The sequence below is a fragment of the Anastrepha ludens genome, chromosome 6, assembly GCF_028408465.1.
Source record: "Anastrepha ludens isolate Willacy chromosome 6, idAnaLude1.1, whole genome shotgun sequence".
NCBI classification, from domain to species: domain Eukaryota; kingdom Metazoa; phylum Arthropoda; class Insecta; order Diptera; family Tephritidae; genus Anastrepha; species Anastrepha ludens.
In genome coordinates, this window is record NC_071502.1 from 100686487 (window position 1) to 100710221 (window position 23735).

At 34.4% G+C, this 23735-nt stretch overlaps 1 protein-coding gene across 1 annotated transcript; it reads right to left on the minus strand.

Annotated features, from left to right (window-relative positions):
• Positions 1-1643: 1643 nt before the first annotated feature.
• On the minus strand, positions 1644-4041 carry LOC128867196 (uncharacterized). Its single transcript, XM_054108298.1, has 2 exons — positions 3958-4041; positions 1644-3801 (listed from the first exon to the last, which is right to left on the minus strand). The coding sequence occupies exons 1-2, from the start codon at positions 3983-3985 to the stop codon at positions 1766-1768; spliced, it is 2064 nt and encodes a 687-aa protein (XP_053964273.1). The 5' UTR covers positions 3986-4041; the 3' UTR covers positions 1644-1765.
• Positions 4042-23735: the final 19694 nt, after the last annotated feature.

A 23735-nucleotide genomic window follows, 5' to 3' on the forward strand; every position in this document is an offset into this window, starting at 1 on the left:
ATTTTTGATTATGGGACTCATAATAATATAAATTGTTCACAAAAAAATACATATCTCATTCAATGGATGCTGAAAAATTCATTTCTTGCTCTCAAGAGAAAATATGTGAAAAATATTTGAATATCATTTTCTTCCACAAAAGTACTAAAATATCAGCACCCTAGCGTTCACCTTTTAACTCAAGCCAAAACTACAATAATAACTTGACTGCTTCAACATTTTTTAAGGATGCCGAATTGTCATCCGTTGTGGGTAATAAATTTTATGTGGAGATTTAACCAGAGAATGAAATAAAGAATATCAACATTCCCTGACTGAACTAAGCTAGTGCATGTGATAGCCAAAAGAAATGATGGCAAAATAGCAATACACCCTAACTCATGAAAATAACAAAATGAATTCACGCTTGCTTGGGTTTGAGAATGTGGACATTTTCTAAACAGCGTAAATTTTCGTGATTAATCAAACAATTCAATATTTTGTGTGAGATTATGCACTTAAAACTTTTACTAGAGTTGATTATTACTTTATCTATATTTTGTACAATATTTATTTATTTTTTGGTAGTTAGTATAATATTATAGACAAGTATAATGTCACGTTTTTCTTTTTATTCATTTTTCATTAAAAAATGTTAATAAAATTTACTTTTTGCTCGCTCGAGCTGAAAAGTACTATTTACTTACTCCCAGCAAAGAAGGTGTGCCTTACGATTTATTCACCCGAATTGATCTGGTTTAATTATGAATTTCGTGCAAAAAAGCCATGTAAAAAAATCAAAAGTAATTCTCTGGCTAGTGCCCTATAAAGTGTAATAAATTTTGTTCGAAAATTTGAAAGAAAAAATCAAGTTTCATCGAAACTGCTCAGGCGTTCAATTCAGGTTACATTCTCCATGAGAATGTAGAATGGCCCATTTAGGCTAGGAAGCTCATTGTGATACCACTTGTTTAGGCTTAGACTTGCTTGCTTGGACTTGTTTAGGAGGTTATTTTGGCAATAACGATTTTCGTAATAAACGCAAACCTCAAAATACATTCAACACTTGAAAAATATTTCGCCTTCAGTTCAGTTCTTTTCCGCTTCCTCAAGCTCCGTCTCTCAAAACTCCAAATAAAATTCAAAGATTATTTTATATATATTTCTACCATCTGGAAATTTAGTTTTATTAAGAGGGTCCATGATGAGTACCTCAAAGCCATTCAAATACACAGTGTGTTGCACTTTAAAATATTTGTACAGTAAATATAAAAAATATATAATTTTAGCATTATATACTTATGAATTCGCTTACAAAGATTTCACGCTATTACTTTCTAAGGATCGCCATTACTTTGTGAAATCTCTATAGAAGCTTACAAAGTTTGCATTTCAATTTGATTTGGAATTTTTTAAACTTTTCAAATTTTAATACAACAGGAACTTTTTATTGCATTCACAGCGTTGATAAAATTTTGTTTCTAATATGCCGATACGCCTTCAAATTTCTACCAAACACAGGTAAGCGAACTGTAGACCTGAATTGAACACTTAAAATGCATACCATCTTCTTGCTTTCCTTTGAGGAAGGCAAGCGTAATGACACACATTTCAAAAATCCTACTGCCGTGTCTACTACGTCTGCTCACTCGACTGAGCTTCCATAGGTACCTACTATGACTTGTGTTGGCAGAATACTGATCACGGTTCAAAATTCCAAAAATTGTGCGTTTGCAATTTCATGCTTGCTAATTCGACAGGTCTTCGTTAAGTTATTGTAAATTTTTCAAACACGTAACAACTTAAGTTTGTCCGCAAACACATTGATATTGACATTGACTGGGGTGGTCTTAACACTCAAGTGGCTTTGACTGTCCGTTGCAAACTGTGTTGTTTGGCCCGGCCGAATGTTCGATCTGCTGGGTCGCAAGATCATCGTGGGCGAACGTCTGAGTTCCATTTGCGAGTTTGGATGCGAGTTTACGGTGTCTTTGCTTTCCTTCAAACCACGCAAAGAGTGATGTGATTGTCGGTGGCGCACATCATCAGCTTTCCAGCTCGCTGCAGCTTTGCCGGGTGTCAATTGCTTGCCCTTCTCACTGTCCGCCGCTGTGCTGCTTGCTTTGCTACATCCCCCACTACCGTAATCTTCAGCTTTACGCGTAGTGTTGGGTGTGCGCTGTAAAGAAAGAGGTTTATAGGCTGCAACAACTGCCTGACGACGGATTTTGCGCACATCGCTGAGCGTGACATCGTATGAGGGTCGCGAGTGCTTGATCGGACTCGAGGCACGTGCATGCGCTGGTTTCATGACATCGTCATCCTGCGAAAACCCATGCCTCACTGTCGTATCCAAGCGCCATGGAACCATGCTCGGCATACGTTCATTGGATAAATTTTTTGCGTTGCGATTAATACCTTCACTGCTATTCGGTACGCGCATTGGGTTGGTGAAAGAGGCGAACCCCATTACACGTGCAGTTGATGAAGTGACAGGCAAGCGGGAATGAGAAGAACTGCGTGGCCTGAACTTACGTAGCTCGCGCTCGTCGGAGGAAGTCATCGCAAACTTGGAGAGACTTTTATCGATTACAAAAGATGCAGATGATGAGTCATGTATTGTTGCCCTTTGCTGGTGTGCAAAAGTTCCCGGTTTAATATCGAGATTGCGGTTCATTTCGGAGTTATGTCTGATTTCCATTAATTTAGCTATAGTATGCTGCGCATTCTTAGTGTCCGTTTTCGGACTCATTTTAGTGGGTGTATTGTTATCCGACTCGATCTTGATAACAACATTATCGCCCAATTCGGTTGAGTCCAAACCTTTGATGCTGATATTGATTTGGCAACCAGAACAAGTGTCCTCCGACTTCTCCACTGTCGTAGTTACCCGATTCGGGGAAGCTGAACGTATGGTATGTAAGGGTTGTCGAACATGTTTTGACGATGACGCTCTTGAGCATGACAATTCTTGAAAGTCAGCGCCCTTCGCGCTATCAAGCAATGAGCCATTGGAGTTGTAACCTTGCTGTCTAATAACGCGCCCGTCACCCGTCGCTTCAACGCGCAGCTGTCGAATGTATTCGAGGGTCGAGGGGCTGTTGCAACGGCCCCGACCAAGGTAGTTTGGTTGGGCCGATGCACCGATGTGAGCAGAGGCAAGCGCCCGCATGTATTCTCGGTTCCCAGTAGAGCACGCATTCGTCGTACGACCGTACTTTTGGGAGGTTGTGCCAACATATTCGCGTTCTGCACGGGGCACACCGGATGTGCCAATGCTGCTTGTATCTGTGGCACAGCCAAGTGTTTGATGATGTCGGCCGCCATTGTCGCTTCCGCGCATACGTTCGTATTCACTGCCCGATAGGCTGGCCCGACCAGAGTTGACGCCTGGATTTGCTGCAGCTGTAGCGGACTCAGCGGCTGTACGTCTTGTGCCATTGCCATTGTTTGGGTGCAATCGTTCGTGCATGGTCGCCGTTGTCGGATTTTGTTGTTGGTGATCCAAAAGGAATTTCCGTCGACGAAATTCGCGAAACTTGTTTGTTCGAGAATTTTCTTTGTCATGCACAGAAGAAGTGAAGTCATAATTGTAGAAAAATGTCTCAAAACGTTTTTGCGATGATGGCGACTGATGCGATGGTTGAGCGCAGCTATTGGCCAAATTCGCTAGGGAAGATGATGGACGTTCGGCGTAGCGAAAATTGTATGATTGGATTTTGAATGGATCACGTTCGAAGGGATCAGAATTTTGGCGTCGATTGAGTTGAGCTTTTATTTGCTGTGTGGGATTTGGATATTGATGAAAATCGCCCAAAGAAACTGTAAAAACATGTACCGTTAAAGGCACAAAGTGGAGTTTTCAGCAGCAGCCAGATAATAACGATAAAGCAGCACGCACGAATAAAACAAAAAATATCAGTAAAAATCAAAAATATATTTACAACTTCAACATAAGATTTGATATTTTCATCTTACATATGTTCCGGCGACGATTATAAGTCATTGCTAATTTAAAGGATGAATTTTTTTGAAAAATTTTGTGGAGTTTTTCCTTTTGCCAGCGAAACTATCAAAATAGTACGAGTAATTTTTCAAAACAAACTTGAGAAAGAGCTCGACGAATTATGTTAAAAGTTTTTTCAATAGCAACATTATTACTGCCGCTATTGGTTAGAGCTGCTGCTACGGCTGCTACTCTGCTGCTACTGCGCTGCTATTGTGCTGTTAGCCTAAATTGAAATATCAAAAGTGAACGAAACGTTATTTGCAGTCAAAAGTAAATAAGAAGTTAATATAAATGGGCCGAAAAAACGTTGGATTTATATTCTTTGTATGTACATACGTACGAGTATATTGAATCATGTAAACTTTCAGACTTTTTGCACTTTCATTTGATTTGACTTTTCGAAACCTCATAATTGAATCACATTACAAATTTGAGTGAAATATCAAGTGGCACTGAACCAGAGATGCGCCCCAAAACACCGACCTCGAATAATAGGTGAAATGGGTAGCATGACTTGCCCATTTTACGCACTTAGGCAAAAGCTAAGATAAAATCAAATTCAACGCTACAGAAATCAAAGCGAGGTATTGGCGCATACGGAAACCTTCTTTAATGCAATCAATTCAAAAAGCACACTAATTAGTAATTTTAGTGTTGTAGTTATATACAGATATACATATAAATTTATATATATATATACTCATAAAAAGTACATATAAGCATACATTTAAACTTAAGATGAATATATATAAACTGGTAACGCCTTGGTTAATGAATATCAAGCAGATTGAAAATGTTTTGTAAGAAAAAACTTGATTGCCGGTCACAATTCGATTCGGAAAAACATGAGACACAAAGTCAGAGGATTGAAACCACCAAAATTGGTTTGTACGCGGCCGGTCTAGGTATATAAATTTTATGAAGTATTCCAAATAAATATTTATATTTATCACTTCAGGAAATGCATGTCAAATAAATGTATTACTAAACTAAAGGCGATGGGTTAAAGTACGTATGACGAGTTTTTGTTTCGCCTGAACCAAGCCACTAACGCCAAAAGACAATCGAACCAAAAACTCAAAGATAAACAAAAATTTAAAAACATCCCAATTCCGCATTTTGGTAGTAAATTGAAAACTGCAAAGTTAAACAGTTCACTTTTGTAGGTTTGAAGGATTTTAATAAATTCAGCCCTAATGGGGCGCACAGCATTCATTGTACCTACAGGGCCACACAGCATTTTACATTTGGACGCATTTAGGTATGTATAAAAACGGAAATATTTCGGAATTTTGTTCATTTCAATTCGTTGAGAATGTCAAATAGGAAAATTGGAATCGCTTAAGTGTGAGGTGAACTTAAGAATTATAATAAAAACTCAAATTTATCAATTTTTAAAATTTGAAAAATATTAAAAAGCAGAAATTATTTTAGAAAAATTAGCAAGCGTGAATTCCTTGTTTGAAACTCTATCTGCGAGTGCAAAATCCAAAAGCATAGAAAAATATTAAAAACCTAAGCACTAATTGCACCAAAACTCAAAGCTTTAATGCGTATAAATGTTATTTAAAAAAAAAGCATCGCTATTGAACAAAACAAGAGTTTAATTTATTGCGAAGAACTAAATTTCTTACCATTATAAAAAACGCAAGCTTCATAGGCCTCAAAAGCCACACAAAATCAGTTTTAATACATGCCCAAGTCACAGTAAGACTTAAAGCATTTAAAACCTCAAAGCTCCGGCTTTGAAATAGCCATGAAAGTTCGATATCCAAGGTTTAACTAACTAATTTATAAAATTTCATTTCTTTTCATATAAAATTGAGTGTTAAGATCCGCATTCTAAGGGTAACTTTCTATCAATTATGAAAAACGTCAGCTTCATGGGCATCAAAAGCCCCAAAAAATCAGTTTTTATACATGCCGAAGTCATGCTAAGATTTAAAGCTGTTTAAAGCTAAAAGCTCATGCTTATACTATAGTTATGAAAGTTCGATATCCAAACGGCAAAAGTATTAGATAGATATCAAAGCTACAAAATTAAGTATTGAAATCGCATAGCCCAGGTTTCTTTAATGATTTCAGAACCGTAAATTTTCAAAATGTTAAGATTAACAAGCAACCATAAATACAAAAAACTGTTTAAAATATAAAAGCTTTAATTAAGCTTGAAAGCTCAAAACTTCAAAGATTTTAAAATTAAACTACTGCAATCCCTGAAGTAAATAACACATTTCCCATTAATTGTGAAAAGTGTAAGACGTATGATATTTCAAACCAACAAACTAAAAGCTCCGTAATAAGTAGAAGCTCAAAATTCATAAAAAAATTAAATTTTTATACTATATTGATGAAGTAAATTAAAGAAGTAAATTTTCAAGCATCGCCTATGTAAGAATATTGGAGTTATAAAGCTCGTCAAAGTTACCAAGCCATGAAAAACTAAAGAACTTTCGGATTCTAAAGCTCGATAAACTAAGTAATAGTAGTTGGTTATTATAAAAAGAAAGCGAAAAGGCGTTGAAAAATGAAAATACAAAAATTTTTAAAATTATTAAAATTGTTCCACAAAGATTTTTAAGCTGTAAACGCTCTTGAAATCCTAAAATTCAAACTCAAAATTATAAGTGAAACTTTGGAGCGAAAATTTTGGTTACAGAGAAACCTCATTTACGCTTAAATTAAGCTACCAATTTACGTATGCTTGAACAAAGCTTTAAACGCAAATGCATCATAGCTTTGCTAATGACCTTAGACTTAACTTTCCTTTCCGGTTAAAGAAAGTTTAAATGCTCAAATATCTTATACTTATACTCAGTTTAAAAAATTCACCACAGTTAGGTGAGTATTTTCTCAAAACCACTTACTACTTTAGAGGTCATAAAACAATTAATTGTCCACTTAGTAAATTTTTCAAGTTCGCTTGCAAGGAAAGCGCAAAAAGTCGCCATTTTATTGAATTAAGTTTTGTTGGTTTGGTTCGAAAATTAATTTAAATCTACAGCTCCTTATCCGTTTCTACCAAACTTGTTATGCATACGTTTGTCGAAGTATTTCGCCAAGCACCGTGAAGAGCCAATGGACCTTCAACAAAAAAGACCACAAAGCTAACCCACAGCGCATCAAATATAAAAACAACGTTTTTCTAATCTACAGATATTCTTTTAATATCAGCAAAAGTAAGTACCCATATTTTAACAAAACAACCTGCACCATTGATCTACTTAGCGCCCACTCTCCCGTTATTTCGAAAATTACCTCCATGATTCAGCAAATTTCTAAAATTTTCAAAAGTTTTTCAAATAAGGACTTTTTTCTAATGATGCGTGTAGGATGGCGAAAGATCCCGTGCTAAAACAAAAAACAATAATTTATCTTAGTGAATTTTTAATAAAATCCGACTAACCAAATTTTGGTAGCTGAGCGAGAGTATACAGAGGTATTTAAAATTGTAATAATTTGATTTTTACCTATCCAGGATATCAAAAAAATCAAATTTTCATGGCAGCCTACTTGTGCTAAGAAATAATTTCAAAATAACGGACTTCTACGTGAAGGGTACAAGAAAGGAAGAAAGTAGTGAGTTTAAAAATTTTAAATTTCTATTTATTTCTATTTACCTTTAAAGTGATCTACGTACACTGAGAAAGTCTTTAAATTTAGAGTTAAAAACCAACATTCTTACACATCTCCTTGCTGGAAATTTGTTAGAAATGCAATGAGTTGACCCACAATTGCAAATCTGGCACTTATCCAAAATAAAGAGAGTTTAGAAAGAAAAGCTCTTTACAACTACTACACCTAATGTCTCATTGAAATCAAATATGCCAGGATTGTGGCGCGAAACTTGGCATAACAGCGCCTCTGACTCGTCAACTTTCTGTAAAAAAAAATATTCATGCCTTCATACTTACACATGTGTATGTATTTCTCATATTTGTTTCATAGAATTATACCTTTGCAAATATGTATATTAACGCGCTATTGTATAGAAAACTATTTGTAAAAATTAGTGAACAGCACACAAGTTATCTGACACATAAAGGGAATTCGTAGTACTTAGTAGTAGAAAATTGTTGCAAGCAAATCAAATACTTGACGTATTATTCGTACAAGTATAAGTATTAAATGCATGCTAATAATGCGATTTAAAGTTATTAAATATTTGTTAATATTACAAAAACATAGTAGTAGTAGAAAGTGTTATGAGCTATAAAAACTACATATATTACGATATTAAAAATATAATCCATCTACATACAGACTAGAAATGCACAACTTATATATAACTTATATATGCGCGCACAAATTGTAATAAAAATATTTTTATTTTATTTTTTTTCTAAAGCTGGTTACCTCTAGAAAGTCAATTTCAGGCATAAACTATGATGTATGTTTTTTAAATTTTTCCAAAACCTTTTTCAACAAATTTCACATGCAATATATGACCTTCTTTTTCTCTATTTCTCATCAAAAAACACGTGATCCATAATCTAAGGACTATGATCTATTAAATACATAATTCATGATCTATGACCTATTACTATTTTAATTTAATTACTAAATTCAATTTCAAAAAGCTTTACGAATGCAAATGGGTACCCTGTAATCGTGTGATGGATACCCCGTAATCGAGTGATCTACTTCATATGAATTTAGCTCAATGTGTATCTTAATGCTCGTACTCTATGAGTGCTTTATGTCATAGGATTAATAGGCTTATTTTTTGATCTCTAGATTCCTTGTAAAGTTAGTGCTTTATTAGTGATGTATGATCTCTGTACTACATTCTAGCATCCTTGATCTATGGGTACCCTTCAAGCTTAGTGCTTAATATGTGGTACTCCGTGGCATAGGATCACAAGCCACAGATCTATCACAGACTTCGGCATGTAACCCATGGCCTTTCATATAAAACAAATCAAGTGAGTGTCTCACTTCATATTCGAAATGCTGTTGAAGTCACATTTTTTAAATAAAACTCTGTTAATCGATCAGAGTTCTAGCTACGAAATCTAATATTCTTCTAATGTTCGAAAACGAGATTAAAAAAATATTCAAAGCTTGTAAAAAAACTTAATGCTCTTCTATTAACTTCGTCTTCCCCATTTAGTACTCAAATGCTGTGGTGACTTCGATAGTAAACCAGAAACTGAACTTCAACCAGGATCTAAAAATTTGGTTTTTGCACCACAGTTTTCCGCCTTTATCTTTTATATAAATACACATAGTGCATGAGAAAAGTTCTTCTTTCGAAATTGAGTTTCTAGGGAAACATCAAAGCAATTGAAAAAAATATTTTTTTTTTTTCTACGACATTTGGTCACAAAAATGGTGTGTTACGCGAAGAGCTTGAATGGCTGCAAGCTTTTCTACGCGTTGTTCTAAGGAAAGGAACGTAAAACCTTAACTTATAGTTTGTAGAAATAATTGTTGAACAATTGTAAGTAAAAAAAAACAATACAATAAAACGGAAACTATTTTTAAGTTAACTAAACTACTGAATATGCCGTAATTTATGGTGAAAATATGTTATTTTTTTATTCTTAATATTTTTAACTGCCTCTGACACGTTTCTTGATTAATTTTAAAATCTCAAAAGCAGTTTAGAAATTTTGAAATTTTTAAAACTAAACTAGATGTCGCAAATTTGTATTTAGAGTTTTCGTTTTGTCTTGTCTATTATTTTTTTTTTTATTTATTTTGAATATGACAATTTCCAACACTAATGAAAAATAACGAAAATCAACGAAAACATCTGCAATCTCGTTTTATATCATCGATTATAAAATTAAAAAAAATAGTTAGTCCATGCATGATTTTTGAGTTGGAATACCTGAAAATTTATTTTGAATTCGAAAATCTCGGAAACTAAAAGTAAATAACGAAGATTTATGCAAACAATTTGGTTTTATTTTATCTAATTCTTCACGAATTTACGAGAAAGTTTTATAAAAATTAGAACTTTTTTGAGTTGCAATATCTTGAAAATTTATTTTGAATTCATAAATCTCGAAAACTAAAAGTTAAAAATGAAGATTTTTATCTACAATTTCATTTTATCTTGAATTTTAATAAAACTTAAAAAAAAATGTTAATCAAAGCAGCGTTTGAGTTGCAATATCTGGAAAACTGAGCCTGAACTCGAAAATTGCTTTTTTACAGTCTTTGATTTGTTTTGCCGAGTTCTATGTGCGAAAAAAAGAACATCGGCCGATGCACCGATTTTAACATTTTTAACTATTCAGAAATATATATCATTTAATATTTTTAAAAGCTTTACTGAAAAAAAATGTAATTTTTATGAAATCTTTTTCAATTACTTTATTAATATTTAATTACTTTATTTTCTGGTTTAATAATTTTATTATTTAATTATTGTCCAGTATTCATTCTGGTACTTTGCTGCTTGAATGCCAAATTTTTCATATTTGAACATTTTTAAACTATTAGGGAACAAATATCATTTAATATTTTTAAAAGCTTTAGCGAAAAAAAAGAAATTTGAATTTTATGAAATCTGTTTTAATTACTTTATTTTCTTATTGAAATACTTCTTTTTTATTTAGTTACTTTATTTTCTTATTTAATTACTTTATTTTCTTATTTAATTACTTTATTTTCTTATTTAAATACTTTATTTTCTTCTTTAATTATTTTGTTATTTAATTATTGTCCAGTATCCATTCTGTTACTTTGCTACTTGCATGCCAAATTTTTCATATTTACAAATCAGTGGCATTTAGGCGGGAGATTCTGTCAGATTGCTAAGTTTTCTATTTTTAAGCTGTTTTTCTGATTACCTGTTTTCACGTCTAATTGACTAATTTTTAAATAGCTAAGAATCAGGCCCAATTAGGCGTGAAATTCTGTCAAAGTGTTGAATTTTTTATCTTTCAAAATTATCTATAGACAAAAATCGGTGTAAACGTACCATAATAAATATCCGTTAAATTTGGCCTACACTTGTTCAACAGTTACTTTTACACACCAACATAAAAAAGTACATTTACTTGCAAGTGATAAACAATTTTTGCGCGCATTCCTAAATAAAATGTTTAATTCATAAAAACAATGAATATTTGTAAATTAAGCAAAAGGTTCAAGGCATTAAAACCTGTTTTTGCAAAACGAATTCGTATTAAATGCAATAATTAAATATAGTTGAAATGCAGTTGTGGCTATAAATATGTATGTACGCTTATGCAATTGCTAAATATTTAAACTTTTAATTAGAAAATTTATTAGAACAAAAATATAGGTATTTATAAATGTACGCATGGTATAAAGATTGTGAGAAATCCAAAAAAACAAGAAAACAAAAAAATAAAAAATTAAGTAAAAATTGTAATGTATAAAATGGGCACGTTGTTCACATGACGGCGTTAGCGACGGAAAGTTAAAAAGCAAACATTATGTAGTCAATCGCAAGTATAAATGCAGTTATACGAATTTGAGAATAATGCATTGTAAATAAAGCATAACTGACATGCTTGTCGATTGAATATGTAGTATATAGTTATACATATGTAAATGTATTTTTTTTTGAGATTTTCACGTGCTTATATGGAACAAACGCGTATTTAAATTTCAATAAATACAAAATAAAAAGTTATTAAACGCTTGCAGAAAAAATTTGCTATGAACCGCACCTTCAACTAACAAGCAACAAAGAATTGCCAGATGCAATCAATTTATTGATTAAACAAAAAGGAGAAATAGGAAAGCAAAATGAAATTCGGAATGAAATTGCAAATAGCTGACAAATATATATTAATAAAAAATAATTTAAAAAATAGTAATGCAAAGCAATAGTTTACACAGTAAATACGAGTATTCAATAAATAATACGCAACTCTCGAATATGAAATTTGGAATTACGCACTACATATGCATTATAAGAAATAAGGCTATCCATAAATAAGATTATATGCAAAAATTCAAACAAAAGCTTTGTACAGGGTAACACAGCGGTACAGTTTTCAAATGTGAGGTGAAATGAGATTATCAAGCATACAAGTCTAGCAAATATTCGCTGTTACTTAAGCTAAACTAAATATATATGTATGTATTGGAAAAAATAAAAATATGCTTAAACTTTAACATTTTTTTAATAATTAACTCAAAAAATATAAACTTAGATTTATCACATCTTATATGCAAAAATAGTATTTTTAAAAAGTAATATAACGGTTTAGCGAGCCGTTTACGCATACTTTTTGCGTGAATTAGACAATATATTGATAAATATAATTATAGTTGCAGCGTTTTTTGACAAAAATGTTAAATGCACATAATCTATAGCTGCAAAATGGGAGCAGAAGAAGTAAATTAAGCTAATTTGAGATACTACAAAGAAAGAAAAGTTGGTTAAAGAACTTAAACGGATTTTAAGATTATTACAAAGGGCAGCAAAAACACCAAATGTCTCAAATAAAAATACACACAAAAATAAAAAAAACTAAACCAGAAAGTGTAAAATGTACAACAAAAATATATTTCAAAATGTGTGTATACATAAATGGCTTATTATAATAAAACAAAAATTAAATAGAATAAAATAAAATAAAACTAAAACATTTACTGCTACATTAATAGTTAAAAATATCATACAACCACTTGGTAAAAGAAGAAATAAAAACTCACGAAATCTTTCTGCTATTTACATTATTTAAAAATGTATCACTACAAATTTATTAATTAGGCAATGTAAAGCATATAATAAAAAGCTGGTATGGGGTCAAACACTGTATAAAATTAAAAAAAAAAATACAAATAACCTAATTTTAAAAGTTGCTTTTTAAACATTTTCGAACTATTAAAGAAGAAATATATTCCATAAATTTGTTCACATAAACGATGTATGTACATATATATATAATCATACATAACTGAAAACTAAAACAAAAAACAAAATATATGCATAAAGTAGAATACTAGTAAAAACAAATTAAATGTTGATGCGAAAAACTAAAACTACAAGAAGCAACACAGATTTTGTGCTAGGTATTAAAAAGCGCCAAGGACTAGATTTATTATTTGGAAAAAATAAATGCTTAAAAAAAAACGACACACTTTTCAAACTTAAACCAAACGACAAACACATAAAAAATACATAAATATGTAAGTATAGAAAGCTGCACATGCTTAAATATTATTACTCTTACCAAAAACAAAACAAAAATTTAAAAAATGTATGTATGTCTATTCATATTTATTGAAAGCTCTTTGTGACCTCTAAAAATTAACTACAATTTACACACTACACAGAATAAAGCAGAGAAAAATATTGTATAATTAATATTATTAAATATTATTATAGGCAAAATATTATTATTAGAAAGGAAATATTATAATTATAAAACAAAAATTGCTATATAAAAAATTATTATAAAAAACCATTATTATAAAACAAATATTATTATAACAGAAGTATTATTATAAAAAATATGCAAAAAAACGCAAGCATTTGAAAGAAATTAAGCCATAAAATACGTGCACATCTATTACACAGATCTCCATTAAATTTAGCGATGAGCATAAGAGTCAAAATATTACAAAAAAATACAATGTTTCTATAATATATACAGATAAAGGCATTAAAAAGAAACAAAAAATATATTTGTTGCTTTCATTCTAGTAATATAAGAAAACTTAAACATTGAAATAAAAAGATCGATGTAGAAAAAAATATTGTTCAAGAAAACTTGCAGCAAGAAAATGAAATATTTAAAAACAAAAAACGTCTAAAATGCATGCCCTATTATATTTATGTATTACTATGAGAGAAACCAGTTTGTCGTAAAAATTTGTAAAAAAAAACGATTTAAACTAAATTTTACAAAACATAACACACAAAACATATTGCGCAAAAATAAAGATGCAAATACTACCAATACACACTAAAGTGCAATATTTATCCTAAATATACTAAACAAGTGGAATGATAACCTATTTAAGTGAAAACAAAAACAAACAAAAAACACATTTATATGCAAACAAATATTGAAACATTTAAGTACATGCAGTATTAAAACAATGTGGTATATGGTATACATATTTATTGTAATTTATAATGAAGCGAAGATCTTGCAAATACAGATAATTCAAGTTGTTGGTGAATAAACGAGCTACACCCACTCAGAAAAATTGCTGTTCTTATTACTAATGGAATAATTCTTTTTTAAAAATTAGAGGTGAGTATGTATTATTATAGATTAAGAAAAATTCTTTCAAAGACGCCACGTAACCTAGACTATGTGCAGGGTCAAGGGATTACATGGACTGCGTCAAGTGAGGAATCATTAGGTATTCTCTTAGGCCAAACACTTCCCAGGAAAGTGTTCGGTGGAACAAAACGACTCCGCTAATCATGAAAGGCAATCCGAATTAGGAAGTCTATTAGTAACAAACGCAAAGATTGAATGGGCTTTCAACACTTTTGGTACTTATAAATCATTAGGACTAGACGGTATCTATTCTGCGGAATTGCAGCAATTACGGGATATTGACTCACCGTTTATTAAAATCATTAGAAGTTGTCTTAACATGGGCCACATTCCGCTAAGCTGGAGAGAGACAAAAGTCTCTTTCATGCCCAAGGCAGGTAGGTCCTCACACACTAACCCCAAAGACTTCAGACTCATTAGTCTTACGTCTTTTCTCCTCAAGATTCTATAGAGAACAGCGGGCAAGGGTATGCGGGGCGTTATACGATACCAATAAACAAATTCCCCTCGGCGCAACATGCCTACACTAAGGGGAAATCTACAGAAACCGCCTTGCACACGCTTGTCGGGTTGGTGGAAAAATGTTTATCAGAAATAGAAGGCGCCTTCAACAATATAAAGGCGAACGCAATAGTAGATGATTTAGAAGACTTTGGAGTTGAACCACACATTTTTGCCTGATAGAAGCCATACTCGTCAGAAGCAAGGTATCGGCTAATTTAGGCAGCACTACTCTAAGCAGACAGGTCTGCAGAGGCATACCTCAAGGTAGTGTCCTCTCATCTGGATTTCAGTAGTAAACTACCTATTGCTGACCCTGAAGAGAGGGGGTTACCACGTTACTGCATACGCAGATGATCTAGCAATTGCTGTTAAAGGCAAATATCATAACACCCTTATGGGCATTCTGCGCTCTAACATGGCCACGCTTAGGAGCTGGACTGAGAATAGGGGACTCGCTATGAACCCCGCAAAAACTGAAATAGTTCTCTTAACAAAGAAACATAGGCTTCCTATAATCAACCCGCTGGTTTTTAAGAGTGTGGAGATTCCTTTGAGAGAGAAGGTCAAGTACTTAAGACTCATATTAGATACGAAACTCATATGGAAACCTAATATTGAGGAAAGAGTAAAAAAGGCCAATGTTGCATTATATACTTGTAAAACAGTGGTCGGTATTAAATGGGGGTTAACACCTCGCATTACACATTAACTCTATACCGCGGTAGTTAAGCCAATCTTGATATATGGAATACTTGCATGGTGGCCACCATCTGCTCATAAGGCGAGTTACGCTAAAATCATGAGTGTCTTAAGGGCTACCCAAAACAAAGTGCTGGAAGTGTTAATCAATTTGCATGCACTAAATCTCGTAGGGAAGCACGTGGCCGTCGCCTCGCCGCTTAGACTCAAAAGTATAGCGCTATGGACAGAACGGTAGTTTGGACACGCCTGTATTTTGCACACTCTGAACAATCACAAACAAGAAATATACTATTCTGTTCCTAGACTCACCTTTGACAAGCTCTTCAAGAAGGAAGTGGCAGATACCAAGACCATGGGAAAGGGGGGAATTAAATGTTTATACAGATGGTTCCAAGCTAGACGACAAGGTCGGCTATGGAGTGTTTTCAAAGGAATTAGGACTGGTACTATCCGTTCGACTACCAGACAACTGTAGCGACTATCAGGCAGAGATTCTAGCTATAAAAGAAGTGCCTGCATATCTAAATAGGAATAAATATATTTTTGGATAGCCAGGCGGCCATTAAATCAATGAATGAGGCTATACCAAGATCAAAGGTTGCACAGGAATACCGGGAAGTCCTAAATGATATTAGCGTCGTATTCAAGGTCAGCCTTATTTGAGTTCCCGGGCACAGGGAAACTGTAAAGCCGATGAGCTAGCTAGGTAAGGTTCTGCTCTACGGACACGAGTAAACTAATAATAAAAAACAAAATTATCCAAGAGACCAATAGGTCATGGAAAGATGAAGATACATGCGTAACCACTAGGCTACTATGGTCGCAAATAAACAAGAAAAGAACAAAGGAATTGCTTACCCTCTCAAGAGATGATATCTCGGAGGTCGTGGCTTGTGTCACCGGTCATTGGCTATTTGGCAAGCATTCCTTTAGATTAGGAGTTTTCCCCCATGAATATTGTAGAAGTTGTAGAGATTAGGAAACAGTTGAGCACTCTCTTTGCAATGGTCCAGCATTAGCTAAAATCAGAGCAGGTTGTCTAGGTAAACACTTTTTCAATTCTCTTACAGAACTATCTGGCGTGGGGATTAGACCAATTCTGCGCTTCATAAGAGCCTCAAAATGGTTTCATCAAGATAAATAATCAAGGTGCCCGTGTCGCACAGTGGTATCACAACGGACCTGTAAGGACTATCATCATAACCTAACCTAGCCTATGTATTATTATAATTTACTATCTATACGTTGTCCTGTGATATTAAAATAACTTACTTTTCAATTATGATTAATTTAGATAGCCGGCACCCCTATACAAAAAATTGTCTAAATTAAAGTTTTCTCGAATAGCTTTTGATTGAAACCAATAATTTAAGTGGTTGCCGAGTTTTTATTAATTTTTTTCTTCTTTAGAACATAGCTTTATTTACTGAATCCCTTACAATTAAATTTAAGCCTAACATTGAATTTTTAAATCAGTAATTTAATTTATCTGCTTGTTTGTCCGTTGCTTTGACAAAAGAAACAGAGAATACGGCGGATGCTCTTGGAGTGCGACTTTGACGACTTGTGCAACATGGGGCCTGGCCTTGTCGTGGAGGAGTATGATTTGACCATGTCGATCAGGCCATTTCAGTCGAATAGCCTCATTCACATAGTGTAGCTGGACAATGTAGAGCTCCTTGTTGGCCGTGCCATTCTTTTCGAGCATTTCCCAGCGCACCGTGCCCTCCCAGTCCCACCAAACACATATCATGATTTCCTTTGAATGAAGATCTGGCTCGACTCTCTTCTTTTGCGTATGTCCTGGAGCCACACACTCCTTTCTTTGGTTCATATTGATGTATAGGCACCATTTCTCATCTCCCGTGACGACTCGGTACAAAAAGCGCTGTTTATGATCGCGTGTTACTCGATGGCGGGCGAGAGGCTGAGAAGGAATTTGAAGTCGACTTTCTTTGTTTTTTTCGTTGAGCTCGTGAGGCACCCAGCCTAGCAGTTTTTCGGTAAATCCCATTGAATGAAGGTGATTGAGAATCGTTTAACGTTCGCAGTTTATTTTTTCCGCCAATTCACGACTAGTTTGGCGATCGTTCTCCTTCAAAAGTGATTTCAGACGTTCTTCGTCGAATGCAGAAGGCATTCCGCTGCGGGACGTGTCATCGACGTCAAAGCTGCCATTTTTGAATTTTTGACACCTTCTTCATACACGTCGCAAGTGTCCCGGGCTGCTTCGGCAGTTTTTTGACCTCGATGAAAAGCAAAGAAGAGCAGGTGTCGAATCAAATCTCATCTAATCTTACGTTGGAGAGGGGGGGTCTCGGCAAATATCACGCAATTTTTTTCTGATTAAAACAACAAAATTGTACAAGCTTAAGATTTAATCTCAAGCGTAATCGTAGTATGGTTAAGATCATTCACTAATTCGTTCAAAAGAAAATAATTTCATTCATACTTCGACGTTATACATTACTACTGTCAAACCACCATATTTGTTTTATACCAAATAGCTCAATTTAATCTGAATTTGCGGTACAGTGTACCCCGTCGGTTGTTTTCGCGCCACTATGAGCCGAACGCCCTATCACTCAGGTTGACGTTTGACAATTCCGGACTTTAAAGAACATGACGGAAAATCATTTGCTCCATTTCTAATACGCGTACCGATTGAACCGCTGAATGCCTTCATCAGCACGCCTATTGATCTCTATTGCCCAAGTACACGTGATGATTTAGAGAAAATATGCTGCAGTACATGCGGTATTTACTTCGCATCTATCACAAGAGCTGCAGAGCACAGGCGAGCAGCTCACATTGCACCAGCTAAGCAAGCGCGTATGTTCCGCAAAGTGCGACCCTCGCGGATTGTCACAAGGCGAGCTAATGAGTTACTGTGCGCAAGCGTCAACGGCTTAGAGTGGCTAGATTAGAACGAAGTTGAAGGAGCACATGATTTTACTGAAAATCATATGGACATGTTGGTCCCAATAGTCTCTCTTGAAACCGCGCATGATTCTCCATGGACTGAATTAGAGTAGATATTCTGTTTTTAATCGCAGTAGTTACGATTTAAGTCTTCTATTGTTAAATTTTTATTACAAAAAATTGAAAAAAACACCTCACGTAATTTATGGACGCCCCCAAACGAATCGTGGTGAAATAAAAGAAAATATAAAAAAATTATGAATTTATTCCCTAACCCGGGGCAAAGAAATAGACCGATCTTGCTGAAACGTGGTGTGTGTTCTTCCAAAAAATGCTACCAACTAAACAAAACATCAATATGCGGCAGTAGTGCCATCGCTCTGACCCTGCACGGACTTTTCAAACGTCTATATTCAGAGTTTTCGAACTGAAATTGTCACTGTTGTAATTCAATTTTTTATAACTTTTGTCACCTATTTTCATTTACTGTAACACAAATTTTAATACTCACATCTGTTCACCGATTTCAATTCCTCTGATCTAATCACCAAAATTTTTAATTAAAAATAAATAAATAATTGAGGCGTACACTTCTGTTATGTATTTGACCGCGCTCCTCCTCTTATTTGTGGTGGACGTCTTGATGTTGTTCCACAATTGGGGGGCCTACAATTTTAAGCCGACTCCGAACGGCAAACTTGCTGTTTCGACAGGTTGGGTCCAGAGGGAGAGGGGTGTTAGATGAGTGGGTTTGATGAGGCATGTGAAAAGGTGGTTAGTGTCGTGCGGAGTACCTTCACATGCCAGGCATATGTTTAGTATGTCGGAGTCGATTCTGGATAGGTAGGAGCTTAACCTGCTACAATATCCAGAACATAATTGTGCCCCCATTGTGCCAAGGTTACGCGGGACTCTCGGGGAAGTTGGAGCTCTTCGTCTACAATGGGTGGGGGTTGGACGCCGATGACGGCATTCGGGGGTCGGGAGCTTAATAAAATGGTAAGAATCTCCCGATGAATGTGGTTAATTGTCTGTGTGTGCACTGTCCGATCCAGTAATTGTCCTGGATCTCGTCCGCGTAGCTGAGGAGGTGCTTCCTGACATACCTGGGAGTCGGCTCAGGCTCAAGCAAGTGTCTGCATTGGTGAGACCTGCGGTAACACCCTAACAGGAACTGCTTGCTGAGCAGTTTGACATGTAGATATTGTAGTGGGGACATCAGAAGACATCCTGTCGCAGTCCTAATGGCAGTGTTTTGACAAGTCTGCAGCTTCCTCCACTGCGAATCACTGGTTCCAAGCGACAAGACAGGCGCAGCCCAGTTTAAAACCGGCCGGCCTATTGCCTTAAATGTCGATAGCAAAATTTATCATCATCACTACTACTGCCGTTAACACCTAATAATACCCCCACAAAAGGTATTGGGGTAAGTTTTTTTTCCCCCCCTTTATTTTATACATCTGTCCATTGACATTAAGTATGTTGTTTAACAATTTGCCAGGATTTACATACATCGCTTAATGACCAGTGCCAAAGCGATAAAAATTAAAATAAACGAAATAATAATATACTATATACAATTAAATAATATTCAATACAAGTTTTACTCTACATACAAGTTTTACTCTACATAATTACAATTTTACAAAACTTTAACAGCAATTTAACCCCTTTGCACATTTATTATTTTCTAGCATTCATTAAGTCGCTTGGTCGAGTTCTCTTTAAGCGTCTTTCAGTGTTTTTTCCCCTTTCCAGAAGTTTGTTGATTTCTGCATTATTGTGTTCCTGTATTTTTTCAAAGTGGCTTCTTGCTATTTTTTTGGTCTCTTCGTCTACTGTTGCTATATTAAAAGTCCTGTGGATGTCATCATTTCTCGTGTACCTGTCAGACATGGTCAAAATTCGAAGAATCTTCGATTGCTGTCGTTGAATTTTTACTAGGTGAGACTTTTTAGCCGTTCCCCACACCTGTAGTCCATATAGCCAGATTGGTTTAATCATGGCTTTGTACAATAATAGCTTGTTCTGTATAGTAAGTCTGGATTTTGTGCTGACTAACCAATGAAGTTGTCGAAGTTTTTTATTTGTTTGACCTTTTGCTTTATGTGGTGATTCCAATTTAGTTTCGAGTCCAAATGTATTCCAAGGTATTTAGTAGTTGGTTTAATTGTAATTGCTTTGCCATTTATTTTTATTGGAACTGCAGTAAATTTTGTTTTGGTAGCAAATATAACCTGTACGGTTTTGTCTTCATTTATTTTTAGGCACCAATTATCGAACCATTCCTTAACTGCGTTTGTGTATCGCTGCAGTTTTTCAGTAGCGATAGTTAAGCTTTTATCCGATGCCAGTAGTATTGTATCGTCTGCGAACGTAGCAATTGATGAATTAGTTTCGTCAGGAGGTGGTATGTCTGCGGTGAATAAAACATATAGTAGAGGTCCAAGAACGCTTCCTTGCGGAACTCCAGCAGTTATTTGATGAATATCTGAACATTGATTGTCATATTTAATATAGAAACTTCGGTTAGTTAGGTAGCTTTTTATGATAAGATAATAGTCAAAAGGAATCATTATTTTTATTTTGTGGAGTAAGCCTTTGTGCCACACTTTGTCAAACGGTTTAGCTACGTCTAAGAATACTGCCGCACAATAACGATTGTTTTCAAAGTCTGATTGGATTTTATTTGTAATTCTGTGGATCTGTTGGATAGTCGAATGTTTTTTTCTAAATCCAAATTGATGATCCGGTATTATACGTTTTTTCTCCAGAAATTGGGTTAGTCGATCATGCAGTAATTTTTCAGCAATTTTGGATATTGTCGGTAGTAAGCTTATTGGTCTATAAGATGATACGGTAGTTGGATCTTTACCCGGCTTTGGTAATGCAATAATCTCTGCCACTTTCCAGAGTTTCGGAAAATATTGCAAGCGAAGCATAGCATTGAAAACGTTTCGCAAAAATATATATGCCTTGGTTGGTAGCTTCACTAATGCTTTTCCTGTTATCAAGTCATATCCGGGTGCTTTTTTATGTTTTAGTCCTTTTTTGATGCAAGCTATTATTTCGTGTGTATTCGTCCTTTTTATTTTTGTAGTCATAATGATAGTTGTTTTGGTTGTCAATTTTCTTTTCTTCGTCATTTGATAGAACCTCTTCAAAGTATTTTGCTAAAGTTTTCGCTTTTTCCTCTTTTGTAACGGCCCATGAATTGTCATCTTTCTTTAGTGGTGGTTGATGTTTTATTTGGGTTTTTAATGTTTTAGTACATTTCCAAAGAGAGTAGTTTGTATCTTTGTTGGGAGTCAGGTTCTTCAAATAGTTTTCGATTTCTTTGTTATTTCTTTTGTTTAAAGTATCCTTAAGAATTTTTGTCGCTAAGTTTAGTTTTCTCTTGTCGTCAGGTGATCTAGTTTTTTGCCATCTTTTTCTTAACTTTCGTTTTTCAATAATTTGCTTCTTCATAGAAATGTCAGTTACTGCTGAATTTGTTCTATTTTCTTGCTTTGGTGCCGATCTGATCCCTGCTTCTAGTACTACGTCATTAAAATGGATAATGGCATGATCAATGTCAAGTTGCGCTTTTAATATCACATTTGGAATAAGTTGATCGTCAATATGGTGGCGGAATTTTTCCCAGTTGGTCCTGTCATTAAGTATGCGAAAAGATGTATCTGTAGACTTTATATGACTTACATATTCCAGTAATATCGGCGAGTGGTCAGAAGAAAGTTCATAGCACGACTGAATTGTCAATTGGTTATGGCTTATGTTTTTGGTTATGCAGAAATCGATCAAGTCTGGAATTTTCTTTACGTCAGTAGGCCAATAGGTAGGTTCTCCGGTACTTATAAATCTGCAATTGTTTTTGTTAATTGCGTTAATTAGAATACGGCCCTTTTTGTTGGTGAGTCTTGAGCCCCAGTCAATGTGTTTTGCATTGAGATCTCCAGCTGCAATAAATCCATTGTTAAGCGTTCTTATGTATTTGTCATATTCATCTGAGTTTATTATATGTCTAGGTGGACAATAAATAGAAGAAATAGATACTGGTCCATTTTTGTCATATATTTGCAATGTCGTGGATTGAAGATGAGGCGTCGAATATTGGAGTTGTTCTATGTGAGTTATGCTTGATTTAATAATTATAGCTGTCCCTCCATGGGCTCTTCCATCAGGATGGTTTGTCACATACATTTTATAATTAGGAAATTTCAGAAAACTTTTGTCAGTAAAATGTGTTTCTGCAATCAGTGCTATGTCAATTTCTTTGTGAGCTAAAAATTGTTTTAGTTCTAAATAGTGCTGAATTAATCCATTTGCATTCCAAATTAGAATTTTAATTTTTTCACTTTTGTCCATTCATATTCTTTAAAAGCATTGTAATTATATTCATCATATTTGTCATCTGGTTGACTAGGGATTTTACCATGTCTTTAAGCTCTTCGATATCATTGTTTTTTTTTCTGATTTGTTAGTCAGCTCCTGCTCTGCTTTATGTTCCCTTGAAGAAGATGCAACATTAGCATAGCTGACTCCGGGAATTAGGTTTGTTACGGCTGTTGTTATTGGCGTATTATTTTTATTTGTATTTGATGCTAGTTCTTTATTACGCAGAGGTGGAAATCTTTGGACTTTAAGTGCTTTATAAATTTCGCATCCTTTGTAGTTGGCGGTATGGTTACCTCCACATAAGGCACATTTAACTTGCTTTATTTGGTTATTGCATTCTATTGATAGATGTCTACCAGCGCATTTCACGCATACTGGATCTCTTGTACAATAATTTTTTGTATGACCATATTTCTGGCATTTCGTGCACTGTGAAATGGTGCGCTTATGGTGAGGTGCCTCAAAGGAGACTATGCAGTTCATTAGCTTGTTTATATTGTAGATGTCTTTGTTGTTATAACTTGCTTGTAGTTCGATGAAAAATAGTGATAGTGGTTTTTTTGTTGTTCTTTGTATTGTATTATATTAGTAATGTTAAGTACTTTGTGGCCATTTTCGTTTAGTTCTTTTTTAATTTCTTCTTGGTCTGTAGAGTGGTGCATATTACGTAAGACTACTTTAAATCCTCTTTCACTTTTTGGTCTAAATGTATACAATTTCGTTCATTTTTCTTTTAACATATGGTGCAATTGGTTATATATTTGCAAATTTTCTGCTTGAATGCGAACTTCATTATTTGCTAAAATGTTTAGAGTGAAGCTGTTATTTGCAACTTCATTTAAAGCACTCTTTAATGTTTTTATACATTCTACGCCTTGAACATATATTGGCGGAGGCTTATTATTTTTTTCTTTTACATCTTTATTTGCATTTATATTTTGTGATGGTGGATCTTTAATTTGCCCACTGTTTGCAGTTTGAGCAGATTCTTCTTC

Bases quoted from the DNA above. Each gene is read 5' to 3' on its own strand.
- LOC128867196 (XM_054108298.1), bottom strand. From the start codon at position 3,985: ATGACTTATAATCGTCGCCGGAACATAT. The intron at 3,802-3,957 runs GTAAGATGAAAA...ATGTTTTTACAG, and splicing joins TAATCGTCGCCGGAACATAT to TTTCTTTGGGCGATTTTCAT.